The 16,811-nt window shown below is 40.2% G+C and overlaps 1 protein-coding gene across 1 annotated transcript; it reads right to left on the bottom strand.

Moving 5' to 3' along the window:
* Positions 1-167: 167 nt before the first annotated feature.
* Positions 168-9,818, bottom strand: anxa13 (annexin A13). The gene is made up of 11 exons (XM_082545547.1): positions 9,665-9,818; positions 5,831-5,906; positions 5,623-5,717; positions 5,360-5,530; positions 5,236-5,269; positions 3,647-3,726; positions 3,344-3,412; positions 3,154-3,255; positions 2,905-2,980; positions 2,504-2,616; positions 168-1,435 (listed from the first exon to the last, which is right to left on the bottom strand). The coding sequence occupies exons 1-11, from the start codon at positions 9,677-9,679 to the stop codon at positions 1,316-1,318; spliced, it is 951 nt and encodes a 316-aa protein (XP_082401673.1). The 5' UTR covers positions 9,680-9,818; the 3' UTR covers positions 168-1,315.
* Between the last annotated feature and the right edge of the window lie 6,993 nt (positions 9,819-16,811).

Raw genomic sequence — 16,811 nt, 5'->3', positions numbered from 1 at the left:
TCCCACTGTCCTCGAAAGCAGCAAAGGGGTGGTGACAAACTTGAAGGTGGGGTCTCCTTTCACGGAACATAAAATGATAGTAAGCCTTTTCCCATTCAGTGTAACATGTTCAGTGTTCATGTTCCAGGCCATTTGGATTACTGAGGTATGAATAAAGTCAGACATGATGACATTAAAGGAAACTTTATTAGCAGTAAGACTAAAATTCTTTGGCTATATAGAAGCTAATAAGCAGGCTGATGCTGTGACTATCTCATGTGCTGTAAGTCATTTGAGTATCTTTTTGCAATATGTTTATAATAGTGGTCACTCATAAGAATAAATCTCAGCTGCCATTAATGGACACACAAGTGACACAGACATCAGATTCTCCACATGTTAAAAATCAACCTGAACATCACGATCAGATTTCTTTTCACACACCCTCTGGTCTATTCTAAGCAGTATGCTAAATAATGCTCCGTATTAAACACTCTTCTTTGTTAGTCATAAAATATATTAAAAAAAAATACATGTATAACAAGGAGAGGTGTATTTGGATTTGTCAATTCCTTTTTTTTGCAACTAAATATATATCAATATATAATTTATTTCAATGAGAAACTGATAAAATATATAACCGCTGCTGTGAGAACAGTTCAGATTCAAGTCCATTGTATTGCATAGCCTTCATAATGCCAGCTAATACTCCTTCAACTCGAAATTTCACATTTCTTCATTTAAAAGCACAAAGGCATGCTGACTGATTGCATTAGTTATAACAGGCACAGTTTGGGGCACGGAGGGTGAAAAAGGTCAAAGAAGTATTTGATCTAAAGAAGCATAATACTTACATGAAAGTCTTAATAGATTAGTGAATGCAAGAGAATCAGGTAGCGAAGTAAATACAGGTCTTATGTTTTTAACGTCATTATCTTATCAAGTCTTAAGCCACCTGATCACACCACGCTCGATCTAATTGATTCAGTGTGACTACAGCTGGCTCCTGTTTGTGTTGTAGAAATCTTGGTGCTTTATACTGGCCACTATATAAATGCTGGTTAATTAAAGATTAAAAATTGACTAAGAAATGGGCAGTAATTGTGAGTCACTGATAAGTTCTAAGTAAGAGAATCAAGGTCAGCGTCTGTGAAGGAGGTAAAATAGAGAGCCAACCACATTAACAGTAAGTCAGTTTGGACAAGACACGAGCCAAGTTAATTATTTAATCGCCCCACTACCCTCCTGCTCCGGTCACAATATCATACAGAGAGACCGAGTAAAGTTAGTTTGTTAACCAGACAACCCGCGTCCTTCCTGCCTGCCTCTCTGGCTTTCAGTGGCAGATAGCGAGAAGGAGGCGCTTAAAGTCACCGCTGCACTCGTCCCTCAGGGCGTCCTTAAGGGACACATCATACTTCTCCAGGTACATGTCCTTGATGGTCTCCAAATCATACTGTTGAAAAAAAGAGAACCACAAAATTAAATTAGCCTTTATGTCGAGCCTGCCAGAAGTCAACTCATGGGAATTTACCAAATATAATATGATGGAAATAATCAGTTTCAACTTGACCCTCTAACAAATGTGGAGAAGACAAACTCATGTTTAAAGTTTCACTCACACAGGCCTAGAGACAGGCCAGCGATTCCCTAGAAACCTCTGGTCACTAGGGAAAAATGTGTATTCCCCAACTGGTTGATTAGCAGTCACTATAAGTTACTGGGTGAAAGTGGTCGCAAAGACGGTGTGGCATCGACAACCTGGAGTTACTGGGAGTACTGCCCAGTATCACCAGATAACATCTGGGAGTTAATTCTGAAGTGGTGCTTCTATGCAAATTGCTGATAACTGTGGTGACCAAAGCAATCACATAGAAGTTTTAGTTGCAGCAACATATACCTGTTTTTGCAACCAGTTTTTACAAAGCTAGAGCCACCAGTCTTCTGCAACCACTTGCCAACCACTTTGGGAATACACATTTTTCTCTAGCAACCAGTGGTTACCATGAGGTTACTGACTTTAAATCTCTGTGAGTAGGGCTTATACATCAGTTTCACAGTGACTGTCAGAAACCTAAAGCAACTACTCATAATTTATCTAGAATACAAATTTTTCCATAGTGACAAAAGGTTGCCAGGCAGTTGCCAACTGGTCTCTAACCTACGTGACTGGGGCCTAAATCATTTACATTTTCTGGAGTAGATTTCTGATCCACATTCTGCACTTGTTTGAATTCTTTTTGATTAGCATTTAAAAATGTCTTGTATACTATACGTTTGTATCTTAACATAAACCAGGGGACAGGATTTACCAGAGTTTGCCTGAAGATGGCAGTGAACAGTCTTATAAGTGACTTTAAAGTGTAAGAACATGCATACTGTAAAAACAGATGTAATAATCAGTGAGCTGTTTAGTAATCGCAGCATGTTGTGAATGTTTTTAATCATCTTTTATCGTGTATTTTAGCTTGACAGTCTTTGGCCCCTTCTTATAAACAAGGTCATGCATCATTAGCGGAATTACCTCGGAGCGACACACAATAATGCGAATCAGGGTGTCCTCATCAGTGCCTGCTCCTTTCATCGCTTTGTTCACACGTCTCGCAAAGTAAAGCTGGGGATTCTTGGCAACTCTTACTGTGAGGAGGAGGAAAGGGTTTCATTAAATTCCACAGCAGATTATGAACCATATGTTCCTGTAGCAACAATTTATTATTCTTCAATATGCTTATTAAACACGAAACTTTTATTTGCATAGCACAATAGGAGTTTACCCAACGTACTTTCCTGTCATCTAGTATACAAAAAACTAGCAGTTTGCCATGTGATTTTGATGCTACCACTGCTTCTCTAATCTTCTAATCAAATTAAATCAAATCTAGAATCATAGATTTTAATATGGACAGCTTTCTAATTCATACTAACCGAGAGCAGTGTAGCATTTTTTCAGTGTCCCTCCAGTCTCGTTCTCAATGGCATCGAGGATTTCTGTTCCAGAGAGCTGTTGAGATAGTATAACTAGCTGAGTTAAGCACTGTAAATGTCTTACAGAGTAACCTTTCACTTTCCATATACAAATATTTCTTATGTAGTGATTTAGGTGTCAGGAAACAGTGATGTGATATGTGCAAGCAGATATGCAATATCACTGCAGCAGTGGGCACAAATACCAACCTGCTCATATATCTTGAAGGTGGCCTGGAGCTGCAGGTAATTTCTGGTGGCCAGGATGTAGGTGAAAGTGGATTCGTCTGTCCCAAAACGGCTTTCACCAGCCTGCATCAGTTCAGCGAATATTAATGTTTTTCAGGGTCAATAAATCTGCCACGATGCCATTATGAATAATTTAAAAATGAAACTGTACCTCAAACAGGGCAATAGCATCTTGTTCAGCCAAATTCTCATCCACCTCATAACTCTCATCTCTGTTGCCCTGGAAGAAGACAATTAAGAGGACTTTGGTCCTTACTGAGGTCTATTTATCTGACTCACGCAACTTTATCTGGGCTCCGTTTTACTCGTGAGAGGCTATCTGGATGTTGGCCAGTGTGTGTGTGTGTGTTCACATGGCATGGTTTGGCGAAGGGAGAGTGAGCTCGATTTCAGTCCAGGGACAGATGGGAGGAATTTAGTTACACGAGTAGAGTAGAAACTCAGGGCCACTTACCTGCAAAAGAGCTGTGAGAAGGTTTCTAACATCCCCGCTCGTATCTCCCTCGATATCGGCTTCAAGATCACGCTCGTGCACTGCAAGAGTGACACCGAGAAAAGTCACAAAGCATGAGGACCACCAGATATTCTTTTACCATACGATACAAGTGTGTTGGTGTTTTCTGGATAGTATTTTATGTTAGTATATTCCTAGATTTCATCCACCATTTTAGCCATTTCCTGCAACCATTCACCTATTCTCATTTCCTTGCTGTGCATAAAAGTGTACAGCAACAATCAGAAAACTAGTTAATAGTGTAAAGTGAAGTAGTGCAGTTAGCTGCTTAGTTAGCTTCACAAGTAATATTGGAAGCAGAGCACATGACTCAAGTAAATATTTTCACATACTTGGTCATAGTCCTGGTTAAATGGGGCAGCACTCTAAACTATTAGGATTGGGCACTGGAATGATGGCATCTTTCTAACAAGCTATTATTTATTCTTTATAGCTGAGGTGACCAACAGACCAATTACTAGACAAATCTAGTGGTCTTTCTAGATTTGTCTGACCATTTCTATTTTACTCTGTGCAACATTTGTCACAGTTATATTAACCTGCACAGCCTTTTTCCTTTGTGTTTACACTCAATGTATGGAAACAGGAAGAGAACTTATTTAAAGATTTTGCAACCAGCCTTTTTATTTTTGAATACAAACCTTCTTTTACTTGAAGTGAGAAAATAAGATTTTATTATTATTTTATTATAATTAATAAATTAATAATAAAAATTGTTGAACTACTGTTGAATTGCTGTTTGTGTTTTATTTATCTCTTATGCTATTCGTTATTGGCCCGTAAAGCATCAATAAAACATTTGATAACTATAACATGGTGCTTGACTACTATATGGAAGCTTGCTATTACATTTAATAATTTTCTCATTATACGTTTATTAGCAGTGTGCCCTGCATATGCTATTGTGCTAGCTTTATGCTGTCCCAAGTAAAACAACAATACCTAGCAAAGTCAGCAAAGTCATCGCTCAGGTCTATAAAATGTAAGCTTTAGCTATCAGTGTGCTAACATAGCATATTAGCTAGTTCACCCGAAGAATAAGGACAAAGCATGCTAATAATCTGTTCAGCTAACCAGCATATCCACAGGCTGATTAAAAGCCATCAAACACATCAACCAAAGAATGTTCTAGTCATTCTAAATCCTAATAAAACAAACTCTTAAATAATCATACGCACTCTGTAGAAAATTACAACGACAAACTTGAATGATGATGTAATTCCTTCCATGCATAATTATAAAAAGAAAACTAAACAGAGGTTACTCTGTTCAAAACTCATAAGATTTCAGTGCCTATAACCACAGAGGATATAGCCAGCTATAGTGGTAAGTATAATCAACTCTCAGCGCCAGCACAATAATGAAAGGGAAGTGGAAACAGGATGGGCCTTGACTAAACAAAATGTGACATAGCACTAGAGACAAAAATAATAAGCTACTGTATGAGGTGTAGGTTGATGACTCACACTTAGTAATTTCATCAAACAGAGAAGAGATTTAAAAACTGCTAAGTTGCTTATTGTACTAACCCTGAAAGTAGCATTCCTTGAACATGGCAATGTCCTGTTAAAAAAAAAAGTAGGAAGTTAGACATTTCCTCTGAAATTGAATTGCAATATGATTGTCAATATAAATATATATTTTGCTAGTTACAGCGTTTGTAGCGGTGCAGAGGAGCTCCACCAAGACATCTTCATCAGTGCCCGGACCTTTCATTGCCTTCCTGAGCTCCTTCACAGCATAGATAACCGGCGGATCCAGCATGGCAAGGACAGCCTTCTCAAAGTTCCCTGACAGCTCTTTCTTCAACACATCCACCAATTCCTATCCCAGACAGACATGCTGATTTTAGCAGAAACATAAAAAAAAATGTTTCTTACACATTTGAAATGAGAAACATGTCAAATGGCACTCACGTCATCATATTTTTCAAAATAGGCCTGTTTAATTTCCTGACGCTGAGCTGAACTCCGGTTTGCCAGGATGTCAATAATAGCCTGCTCATCAGTTCCTGAAAAGAAGTCACAACAGATCAGATGCAGAGAAATCAGATGCATCCTTTCAAAGTTTAAAGAGACTAGTTTAATTAAATAATGTACCGTTTTCATCATATTCACAACCTACCTAACCCCTTGCAGGCTTTGCGAATGGCCTTGATGTCAGCAACAACATCAAAATCTTCATAGGGAAAAACTGTGGGCTGAGAAAACAAAAATAATAATGTTACATGCAGTAACTGTTATGGACACACACTGATTACAGCTAATCACTGTTTATGCAAGGATTTCTGATCGCAGGCAAGAGCAGCTGGCAGCTGGGGGAAGGGATGGTGCTCCTCGTTGAGGAATTCAGCAACTGAACTCTTTAAACAAACTTGGTGGAGGCCACATGAATGAAAGCAGTCAGTGAAGTGCAATCGAGGGACCAAAAGCAAGCTGAGAGGGGTTTCACAGAGAGAGAGAGAGAGAGAGAGAGAGAGAGAGAGAGAGAGAGAGAACAGTCTCCCATAGCAAAGATACATTAGACTACATATATGGGCATGAATATTATGGTATTTTCATATATACAGGTTCATACAACACCCCTAAAATAACATATGCGATATTTTAGGGGTGAGGGGAAACATTGATACAGCCGAGTATCTTAATATTTTGTATGGCGATAGGAACGCCAAATATCGATATGTTATTAAACAAATTCAAATACTGGACACACTTCGCTCGACAGGACAGCAACCTTCCTGCATCTACAAAAAACCTCTGCCTGATGGGAGGCAACCTTTCTGCAGTCACAATCTGCCTGCAGACGTAGAAAGATTGTCGTAGGCCTGTATTACTCTCTAATCTAAAATTGCAGACAATGCCAACATGTTGCCATCAGTCTGAATGAGTCTTTGTCAATAAGCCCAACTCAAGGGTCTGATCTCAGCTGGCTCCCAGCCATACTTGCCCACCTTGACACCTCAGAATTAGGGAGACATTCAAAAGGGGGGGGGGGGTATACATATACATATATTTACAAAAAAAACCTTTAATTTTGCAGTGTTTATTTATCGGATAAAATAAGTTAAATGTCACCGTTATTATTGTCCGGCGGAACTGGCCTTCGCGGTCTAAGTGGGCCGGGTACTCCGAAAGCCAGGTAGACTGGAAGTGAGCAACTGTGAAATTGGAGGGTCTAACCTTCTTCTGTTTGACGTTTATTCAGCTGTGTGGAAACCCTCCCGAGGGATTAATAAAGTTTTATTTAATCTAATCTAATCTAATAACTTTAAACTCAGCCAAACCGATTTACTCACGAACAAATAAGACACTGAAAAAAGCCAAACAATAACATGTTTACGTTATCTAAGTGACTTATATGTCATGTTTAATGTGCCGGGAGTTTGCTGTTCTCGTCAGCTCAGATATTTGAAGTTTACACAGCTACATTCTCGCCTGAAAATATGTTAAAAGTTTATTTTGCGACCCAGAAAAAGTAATAAGAGTAATATAAAAACTAAGTAGCTGCAGTAGTAGTAGCCATTGTTGGAAACTGGAATTGACTGGGCCAGTGTGGGATATGGTTTTTCAATTTTGTTGTCCGGGTGGAAAATCGAGAGAAATTCGGGAGAATGATGGCTCCGGGAGATTTTTGGGAGGGGCATTGAAATTCAGGATTCTCCCGGAAAAATCTGGAGGGTTGGCATGTATGCTCCCAGCTGGTTTTATTCTGGTTATATTTCTATAGAACACAAAGGTTTCTGAGCACAAAGGTAACAAATGTGAATTTCTGTCTGTGTAGACAACATCAGATATGGGATTTTTGATGATTTATGACATTTCATTGGTGTATTGTCAAAAAAATTTAATAACTGGCTTGACACCCTTTAATTGCAGACTGATCGCAGACTGACTCCATCCTATGGCAGCATTTGTGGCAGGTTTTACTGATAGGGGCTGGCATGTTTTTGGGGTTTTTTTTTGTCCATTTCTAAGCAAAAAAAAATAACTTAAGTGAGATAACTGTATACTGGATAAAACAGATACTGACAAAGTTTAACTTTGAGGACCCCTTCCTGTGCCCCCTTCCCTTGTTTAGTTTCAGCTGATCTCCTGACTGATCCTCATTTCAAATTTAACACCACGGGTGCTCAAGCTTTCAGCTGTGCCGCACCTTGTTTCTGAACCCATTATCGCTGCACTTTTGTCAGCTTGAGTCTTTGACAGAGTTCAAATCTCAGCTCAAAACTCATCTGTTTTCATTTTCACATCAGTGATAATCCATCCTGATTTTTGTGTTGTAAGGTGACCTTGAGTGTTTTGAAAGGCACAAACAAAAATATTAATTATTATTAATAATAATAATAATTTGCAATTAAATCACATTATAATTGCAATGAGTTTTACAATACTCAGCAAATCTTAAAATGTGAAGTCAAGATCTTCAAAATCAACTGAAATTTCCAGCCCCATAAATGGACGAGCCAAATAGCTTCTGGGAAATTTTTTTTTATGGTCAGACGAGACAAAGACTGACTTATTTTGGTTACAATGACAAGAGGAGTAAAGATGAGACTTTCAAACCTTAGACCACTGTACCAGCTGTCATGCATGGTGGTGGTAGCATCATGCGCTGGGGCTGTTTTGCTGCCAGTGGTGCTGCTACATTGCACAAAGTGGATGGAATAATAAAGGTGGAGAGTTTTGAATTCTTCAGCTTCACCTCAAATCAACCTTTAACAAAATATCAGGCGGAGTCTATGGATGTATTAGAGCCTGTATACTTACATATAAAATAAATAAATATGAAATAAATCTCCTTTGCAAGTATCCTTATAACTGGACCTTATTCTACCTATTCTTCTTTCTGCATTTTAATCAGTCCAGTTATTTTTCTTTTCCCAGTTAAAATATATCAATAGCATTTTTAAAGGAACTTTGCCAAAAACTTCTCACAGAAATTTTCTTTCTGCCTTAAAATGTTTGACATATTATAGGTTCACAAGTTATTCACAACAATGTGCCAAGCCATATTACCTATAGCAGTATATAAGGAAGCATCTGAAAGACATCTCCTGGACTATTCTGCTCTGCCCTTCTATAATATTAAATATGACTAATATTGAAAAGTCCCTGATTTCCAGATGAGATTTTAAAGTCGAGGTCTTTTGCAGTGGATAGAATATGTTTTCACTGAGATAAGCCTTTGTGGATTCAGAAAATATATTGTACTTGTTTTTTTGTTAGTTTTTTTTTTTACATTTCAGGCTGGAAAATGCAGCCAGGAAGTGGTTAGTATGGTTAGTACGTTTCCAGTGGTCGAGTGTTGACAAAAACAATTCATCTCACGCTCTTCTCTCTACATCCAGCGCTGAATCATTAAAAGTATAGCTGTAGTATTTGCTCACTCAAATAAAAAGAGTAGTGTCAACCATTTGTACTGATTAATAACATGGTGATAGGACAGGATCCACAGCCTCCCGTGAAATCCTTTCATTGCGCACAGTCGAACTCATTAAAGAAAAAAAGAACTAGTGTAACGGGACCGTGATGAAATTCCGCAAAGGAGTGGCCCTTTCCTTTGCGTAAACCCCGATACGGCGTCTCCCAGACGGTGTCATTTGCAGCGTTTACACCGCTTGAACCTTAAAGAAACAGCGCTAACTGAGAATCTATATTCACAGCTCTTTATCTCGTCAGTGTAGTCGCAATAATAGAGGTTCCGTATGATGAAATGGGTTGTGCGTAAAGCCTTAAAAGTGGAGGGCGGCTCGCATTATACGGACTAAAATGATGCAAATAAAACATGTTTTAAACTCCTACAAAGACATAATCCAGCCGTCATTCCTGGCGGTGGTCGAACCGAAAGTATGGCTCATACAGACTTAAACCAGCGAAGCCAAGAGATTTTTTTTTTTAAAATCTAGCCTTTAATCAGTGTTTTTCTCAGAGAGATTAGGAGGAGAATGACGCCTACTTGACAGTTGCCCATTTTCGTGGAGATGATCCGTCAGCAGCGGCTGATATCTTGTTGAACTGGCAGCCTTTGGGTGGGTTTGGGGGATATTTGACCTCTTCTGACCAAACTGCGACTCAGCTGCACATACTGGAATGTGACGTCACCGCGGAGCACAGCGTGGCCCGGTTACGTGCGCAGTTAACGTCCACAGCCCTTCCCCCGGTTTCTGTCTGACTTAATCATGCTTACTGTAAAGATCCACTCCAGAAATGTTGCGTTATATAAGAACATATTAGTAATTCTTCCGATTAAATAGTTTAATTAGCCAATATACAAATATTTTTAATAGTCGGTATGAAGATATGGTGCACAAACGAGGATTTTATTACACAGCAACCAGGAGCGTGTACTGAAGAGAGGCATAGGGCACCAACCCCCCCCCCCCCCCCCCCCCCAATATTGATTATATGGTCATTATTTATAGTGAAGTTACTCTTCCTGCTCACTTCATGATTAGCTCCTGATCATTTACCATTATCAAAAATATTTAAAAAAATTAGTATGAATATACTTTTTTTCTCTTAATGCCCCTTCAAGTTGGGGACAGTGTGCATCTTAAACACATTTATAGTACTTGGTCATATACAAATGCATAACAAACACCAATTAGGAGTGTCATTAAATCAGAAGTTAACTTTACAATTATAATGGTCTAACGTAGCCCAGAAGTCAAAGCCATCCCACCAAAGTCGAGTTAATTAATAACTCAAATCAGGAAAATGCATTGTTTTTTTTTTCCCTTTTCCTCTTCCTATGTGATACCAGAATTACAACAAAAATAATGAAAATCTGTGTGGATCACAAAGAAGAAATATTGTTTAGTTATATAAAAACAACATCGCATTTGAACATTTTGTACTTTTTGCAGATCCACTGTCCTATATGCATACCATACATTGATATGAATGGATACATTAGATGAGAACATTTTGAGAATCCATGTTGTCCCATATAGGAGGCAGCGAGGTGATTTAGATAATATATGGATTCCCTGTGGCCCTCCTGTACAATAATACAGACCCCCCCAGAAAAGATCGTCATGGATCAGTCCACTCCCTTTACAAGACTTTGTAGTAGATATAATAAATCATTGGGTAATGATTATTAGATCGCCATCAGTAACTCAGATACTAACCACACCTGGTGTGACTGCTTCTGATCAGTACAAATTAGTCAGACTTAATAAGGCATTCTACCAGATCCCAAAGGTGCTCAATTAGATTGAGATCTGGTGACTGTGGATGTCACTTAAGTGCAGTGAACTCATTGTCATGTTCAAGAAACCAGGTGGAGATGATCTTTGTTTTGTGACATGGTTCATTATCCTACTGGAAGCAGCCATCAAAAGATGGGTGGTCATAAAGGGATGGACACAGTCATCAACAACACTCAGGAGTCAGGTGGGGTGTAGTGTTTAAAGATTCTTAATTGATACTACGGGGCCCATAGTGTTGCAAGAAAACACCCCCACATCACCCATAGCCTGAGCTGTTGATACAAGGCAGGATGGATCCATGCTGCGTACACCAAATTCTGACCCTTCTGAACAATGCAGCAAAGATCAAGACTCATTAGACCAGGCGATGTTTTTCAAATCTTCTGCTGTCTAATTCTCTTGTCTGTATGAATCATTTCCTTTGTTTCCTGTTCTTGGCTGGCCAGAACCAACCCAGAATGATTTAGGTGTGATTTAACCATTTTTAATGTCTTTGACCAAAATGAATCTCATTTAATTGAATCATTCAGAAATATTTTCCTACATATATTTTAATGTTATTTTTAACTTGTTCACACATCGTGTTTTTCCCACAAAGAAGTAAAGAGACACGAAATTAAACACTTTATTCATTTATTATAGTTATTGTACCCCTTTTCTTTAATTTAACAAGCGTTTATATAATTAATAAACCAGAGTCAGAAAGATGATCTGTTAAATCGTTAAAGAATTTAGTTTCTTACAGCATAATTACCAACCTTACCAGCCTGTGCTCCAACAGTGAGTATTTTACTGTCCCTTAAAACTGTCACTGCATCATAATTACTCACCCACTGAATGATAGCGCTGCCGCTGCCCTCCATAATACACGGTTTCCAATTAAATGCCTGATATCGTCACACTTACAAAGCCATATAATCAGAGGGAATGAGTCACCTCTCTTTGATATATCATTAAATGCTGATTTCCTGAAACATCAATCAGGGAAAGTTAAACTTATTTCGGCTGATTACTCACACAGTTTAATGTGAGACACTATAATAAGCAAATTAGCAACACATTCTAAAAAATGTGAGTCATTTTCAGCGACAACAATCACTAGCCAGATTAAGTTTCATCAGTAGTGATTCTCACTGGCCTGTGTAGGATGTCGTAATGACACACATTGTAAGCTCACATGAATTTGCTGAAACCAATTAAATAACAGTTGTCCACACTGTAATTTCTCATTCATAAAAGTTTCTGCAGCTTCGGTTCTCACTTTTGCAGCTCACTTAGTAAACAAGGTCTTGTGCAATTATGCTTGTGCTGATGCAATTCAAAATTCCTCCTAACATCAGAGCTGTAGACCTGGACTAAACTTAGATTAAATATAAATAAATACGACATATACTCACAGGATGGTTGGTGAAGTTAGGAGGGCTGAGAGAGTCCCACACAGAGTGGTCCTGCTCAACCTGACCTGTCCCTCTGATGTACACATTTCTAATGCTGGCATGTGCTCAGTGAATACCTCAGGCAGCAGAAACCCAAGAAGAGGAGCAAGAGGAAGAACCATCATGGAAGGACAGGCCCTTGCACGGTATGTACCACCAGCAAATAGAGGAAGTGGCTGACATCCAGAAATCCTACCAGTGGCTGGACAAAGCTGGACTGAAAGACAGCACAGAGGCACTAATCATGGCAGCACAGGAACAAGCTTGGAGCACAAGATCCATAGAGGCTGGGGTCTATCACACCAGGCAAGACCCCAGGTGCAGGCTGTGTAAAGATGCCCCTGAGACAATCCAGCACATAACAGCAGGGTGCAAAATACTAGCTGGCAGAGCATACATGGAACGCCATAACCAAGTGGTCGGCATAGTATACACAAACATCTGTACCTGGAGCGCACGTTGTGGTGACCCCCAAGCTAGGTGAGTGGCTCCAGCAGATCCCAGGAACAACATCCGAGATCTCTGTCCAGAAGAGTGCAGTCCTAGGAACAGTTAAGATACTGCGCAGGAGCCTCAAGCTCCCAGGCCTCGGGTGGAGGACCCAATCTTGAAGAACAGACCGCCTGCAGGGATGAAAGGGGATTTTTTTAATGCTGTCTTGTCTGGGAATACCTTGGAATCCCCCAGAAGGAACTGTAAAATGTGACTGGGGAGAACAACATCTGGAATACCCTGCTTAGTCTGCTGCCTCCACGACCTGACTGTGTTTCAAGCTTCACTACTGGCAATTTTTCCTTGGTGAAAAGCCAAAGTATCTTTAATGGATGCCAACTTTTTTTTTTTTACTGAAGGAGAAACCCTGGAGTGTTTAAATCTGCTCCAAAGCATTAAGCAATCTACTGCTACAGAATCACTGCCTCAGTTTAAACATGAAGGGAAGCCACAGCAGCCTCATTCATGGTATAGATCCCAAATAAATGAGATGTAAACTGTTTGTGGGCCAAAATGGTAATAGGTTGCTATGGTTACTTTCAGGCATCATAATGATTGTCTTTTGACTTTCTAAATTGATTGAAGTGGGTTTTTTTGAATACTCTAAAATACTCTATTTCACTGAAAAACAATGACAATTAAAGCTGCAAGCAGCGTTATGAGGGCCCTCGCACCCCCGGCACGTCGAGCCACTGCCAACACCTCAAACCGGCACGTCCGATGTGATGTCACATTGATGGATTTCATGCTTTTAATCACCAGCTAACATTTCATCTTATTCAACCAGGATTATAGTCATGCCACTAGGTGGCGCTCTAACCATTATTGACAAATAGCATAACAAACATTTCCGAGCTTGAGTCTCATCACACCTGCGACCTTTGGGAGAGATTGGACATTGTGTTTTTTAGTGACAGCAGATTACTGCTTTTTGCGAGTGATTGAAACTCTACGTGCCGCCATGACCACCCCGTTTCCCTGAACGGAAAAAGCTTCGCAATTTAACATCACAAAGGTCTTTAGATTCTACACACTGAAGAATGCTTCAATATGATGAAATCCCTTGGAGGAGTTCGTCAAAGTATGAGGCCTGAAAAGGGGGGAAAATGTCATCAAAATTACACATTAATTTTAAAATGGCTGACTTCCTGTTGGATTTGGGATATTGCTCCAAGAGACTTTTTTGTACATCTTGATATCTTACACAAGCTTACCAAGTGTCAGACTCATAGATGAAACACAGAGCAGGGGCTGATGTTTTGAAATATTGTAGGGGGCGCTGTGGAGCCATTTTGCGCTATTCAAGGAAAATGGTTACATAACAACAATGCCTTCATCCATTTGGAGGTGTGTGCCAAATTTCAAGCCTCTATAAACTTTCCAAGCCCCTCAAAAGCCACTTCATCTTTCATGATGAACCGCGTTGCCACCAGGGTGCGCCGTACAGTTTAAAGTCACAATTTTTGCACTGAAGCATCACGAGGGACTGATGGTGATATTCACCGCTTTTGAGGTGGCCACGATCAACCTGTGAAAATCAGTACAACAAAGTTAAAGCCATGACATTTCCTGTTCCCACTAGGTGGCGCTGTCCGTATTTCCGACAATGGGCACGTCAATCTGTTCAGGGCGGGTCTGACATCATGCCTGTAAAGTCTGGTACTGATCAGACTGGATTTCATTGAGTTATACTAATTTGTTTCTTCATGGCGTGACATCAAAGTTCGCCATGCTGCTGGGGTCACACCCTTTTGCGAAAAGTCACAGTTTTCACTGTAACCCAAGACCAACTCCTTAAGGCTTTCCTGGAGAAATTTGAGGCTGCAGATGTCACCCATCACTATACTGTACCCCAAAGTGTAAAACATGACATTTCCTGTTCCCACTAGGTGGCGCTGTCCTTGATGTCAAATATGGCAGTTGAAATATGTTCAGGGGTGGAGCCTTATCATATGTGTTCACTTTGGTCAAGGTCAGAAGATGTATGACAAAATGAGAGGCAATAAGATTTTCATGGCGAGTCATCGAAATTCGCCATGGCGCCACGGCCTCATAGTATTGTGAAAACTCAAAAGCTCCGCAATTTAACATGGCACAAGGGTGTAGTTGACACTGTCCAAATTTGAAGTTTATAGGACCAAATCCCAAGGAGGAGTTCGTTAAAGTTCGAGGCATGGAAATGGCAAAATTAGAGCCAAAATGTCACCTTCTCTTCCAAATGGCGGACTTCCTGTTGGGTTTGCGTCAATGGGCCCACAGACTTTTTTGTTCGTCTTGGAATGATACACATGTGTGCCAAATTTCATACATGTAGCTCAAACCATGTGGTCGTAGGGCTGCATTTCACAAGGCATAGGTGGCGCTCTAGAGCCATTTCCCAGTGCTCATAAGTAAAACCATTAAAATACAAAATTTTTCACCAGACCTGGCATGTGTGCAAAATTTCATGAGTTTTTGAGCATGTTTAGGCCCTCAAAAAGGCCCTTGTTTGGGGTGAATAATAATAATAATAATTAAAGCTGCAAGCAGCGTTATGAGGGCCCTCGCACACCCGGCGCGTCGAGCCACGCCCAACACCTGAAACCAGCACCTCCGATCTGATGTCACATTGATGGAATTCATGCATTTAACCACCAGCTAACATTTCATCTCATTCAATCATCATTATAGTCGTCCCACTAGGTGGCGCTCTAACCATTACTGACAAATGGCATAACAAACATTTCCTAGCTCGAGTCTCATCACGCCTGCGACCTTTGGGAGAGTTTGGACATTTTGATTTTGAGTGACAGCAGATTACTGCTTTTTGGCGAGTGATTGAAACTCCACGTGCCGCCATGACAACCCCGTTTCCCTGAACGTAAAAAGCTTCGCAATTTAACATCACAAAGGTCTTTAGATTCCACACACTGGAGATTGGTTCAATATGATGAAATCCCTTGGAGGAGTTCGTGAAAGAACGGTGCCTGGAAAGAGGGGAAAATGTTGCCAAAATTGCACATTAATTTTAAAATGGCTGACTTCCTGTTGTATTTGGGATATTGCTCCAAGAGACTTTTTTGTACATCTTGATATCTCCTATAAGCTTACCAGGTTTCAGACTCATACATAAAACACAGAGCTGGGGCTGTGGTTTTGAAATTTTGTAGGGGGCGCTGTGGAGCCATTTTGGGATATTCAATGAAAATGATCACATAACAACAAAGCCTTAAGCACATTGGAGGTGTGGGCCAAATTTCAAGACTTTTTAAACTTTCCAAGCCCCTCAAAAACCACTTCATTTTTCATGGTGAACAGCGTTGCCACCAGGGTGCACCGTTCAGTATAAAGTCACAATTTTCGCACTGCAGCATCATGAAGGACTGACGGTGACATTCACCGCTTTTGAGGTATCCACAATGAACCTGTGAAAATCAGTACAACAAAGTGTAAGACATGACATTTCCTGTTCCCACTAGGTGGCGCTCTTCATATTCCTGACAATGGGCACATCAATTTGTTCAGGGCGGGTCTGACATCATGCCTGTAAAGTCTGGTACTAATCAGACTGGATTTCATGGAGTTATACTAATTTGTTTCTTCATGGCGAGATATCAAAGTTCGCCATGCTGCTGAGGTCACACCCTTTCGTGAAAAGTCACAGTTTTCACTGTACCCCAAGACCAACTCCTTACGCCTTTCCTGGAGAAATTTGAGGCTGCAGATGTCACCCATCACAATACTGTACCCCAAAGTGTAAAACATGACATTTCCTGTTCCCACTAGGTGGCGCTGTCGCTGACGTCAAATATGGCAGTTGAAATATGTTCAGGGCTGGAGCCTTATCATATGTGTGCTCTTTGGTCCAGATCGGACAATGTATGACAGAATGAGAGGCAATAAGATTTTCATGGCGAGTCATCGAAATTCGCCGTGGCGCCACGGCCTCATGGTATTGTGAAAACTCAAAAGCTCCGCAATT

The sequence above is a fragment of the Aulonocara stuartgranti genome (assembly GCF_965226115.1).
Source record: "Aulonocara stuartgranti genome assembly, chromosome: 9".
Lineage (NCBI taxonomy): Eukaryota > Metazoa > Chordata > Actinopteri > Cichliformes > Cichlidae > Aulonocara > Aulonocara stuartgranti.
This window is presented reverse-complemented; position numbering and strand designations above follow the sequence as displayed.

Excerpts from the sequence above, each read along its gene's own strand:
- anxa13 (XM_082545547.1), bottom strand. Across the intron at positions 2,617-2,904 it reads AAAATGCTACACTGCTCTCG|TAAGAGTTGCCAAGAATCCC; the intron begins GTTAGTATGAAT and ends TCCTCCTCACAG. Across the intron at positions 1,436-2,503 it reads TTATTGTGTGTCGCTCCGAG|TATGATTTGGAGACCATCAA; the intron begins GTAATTCCGCTA and ends TTTTTTCAACAG.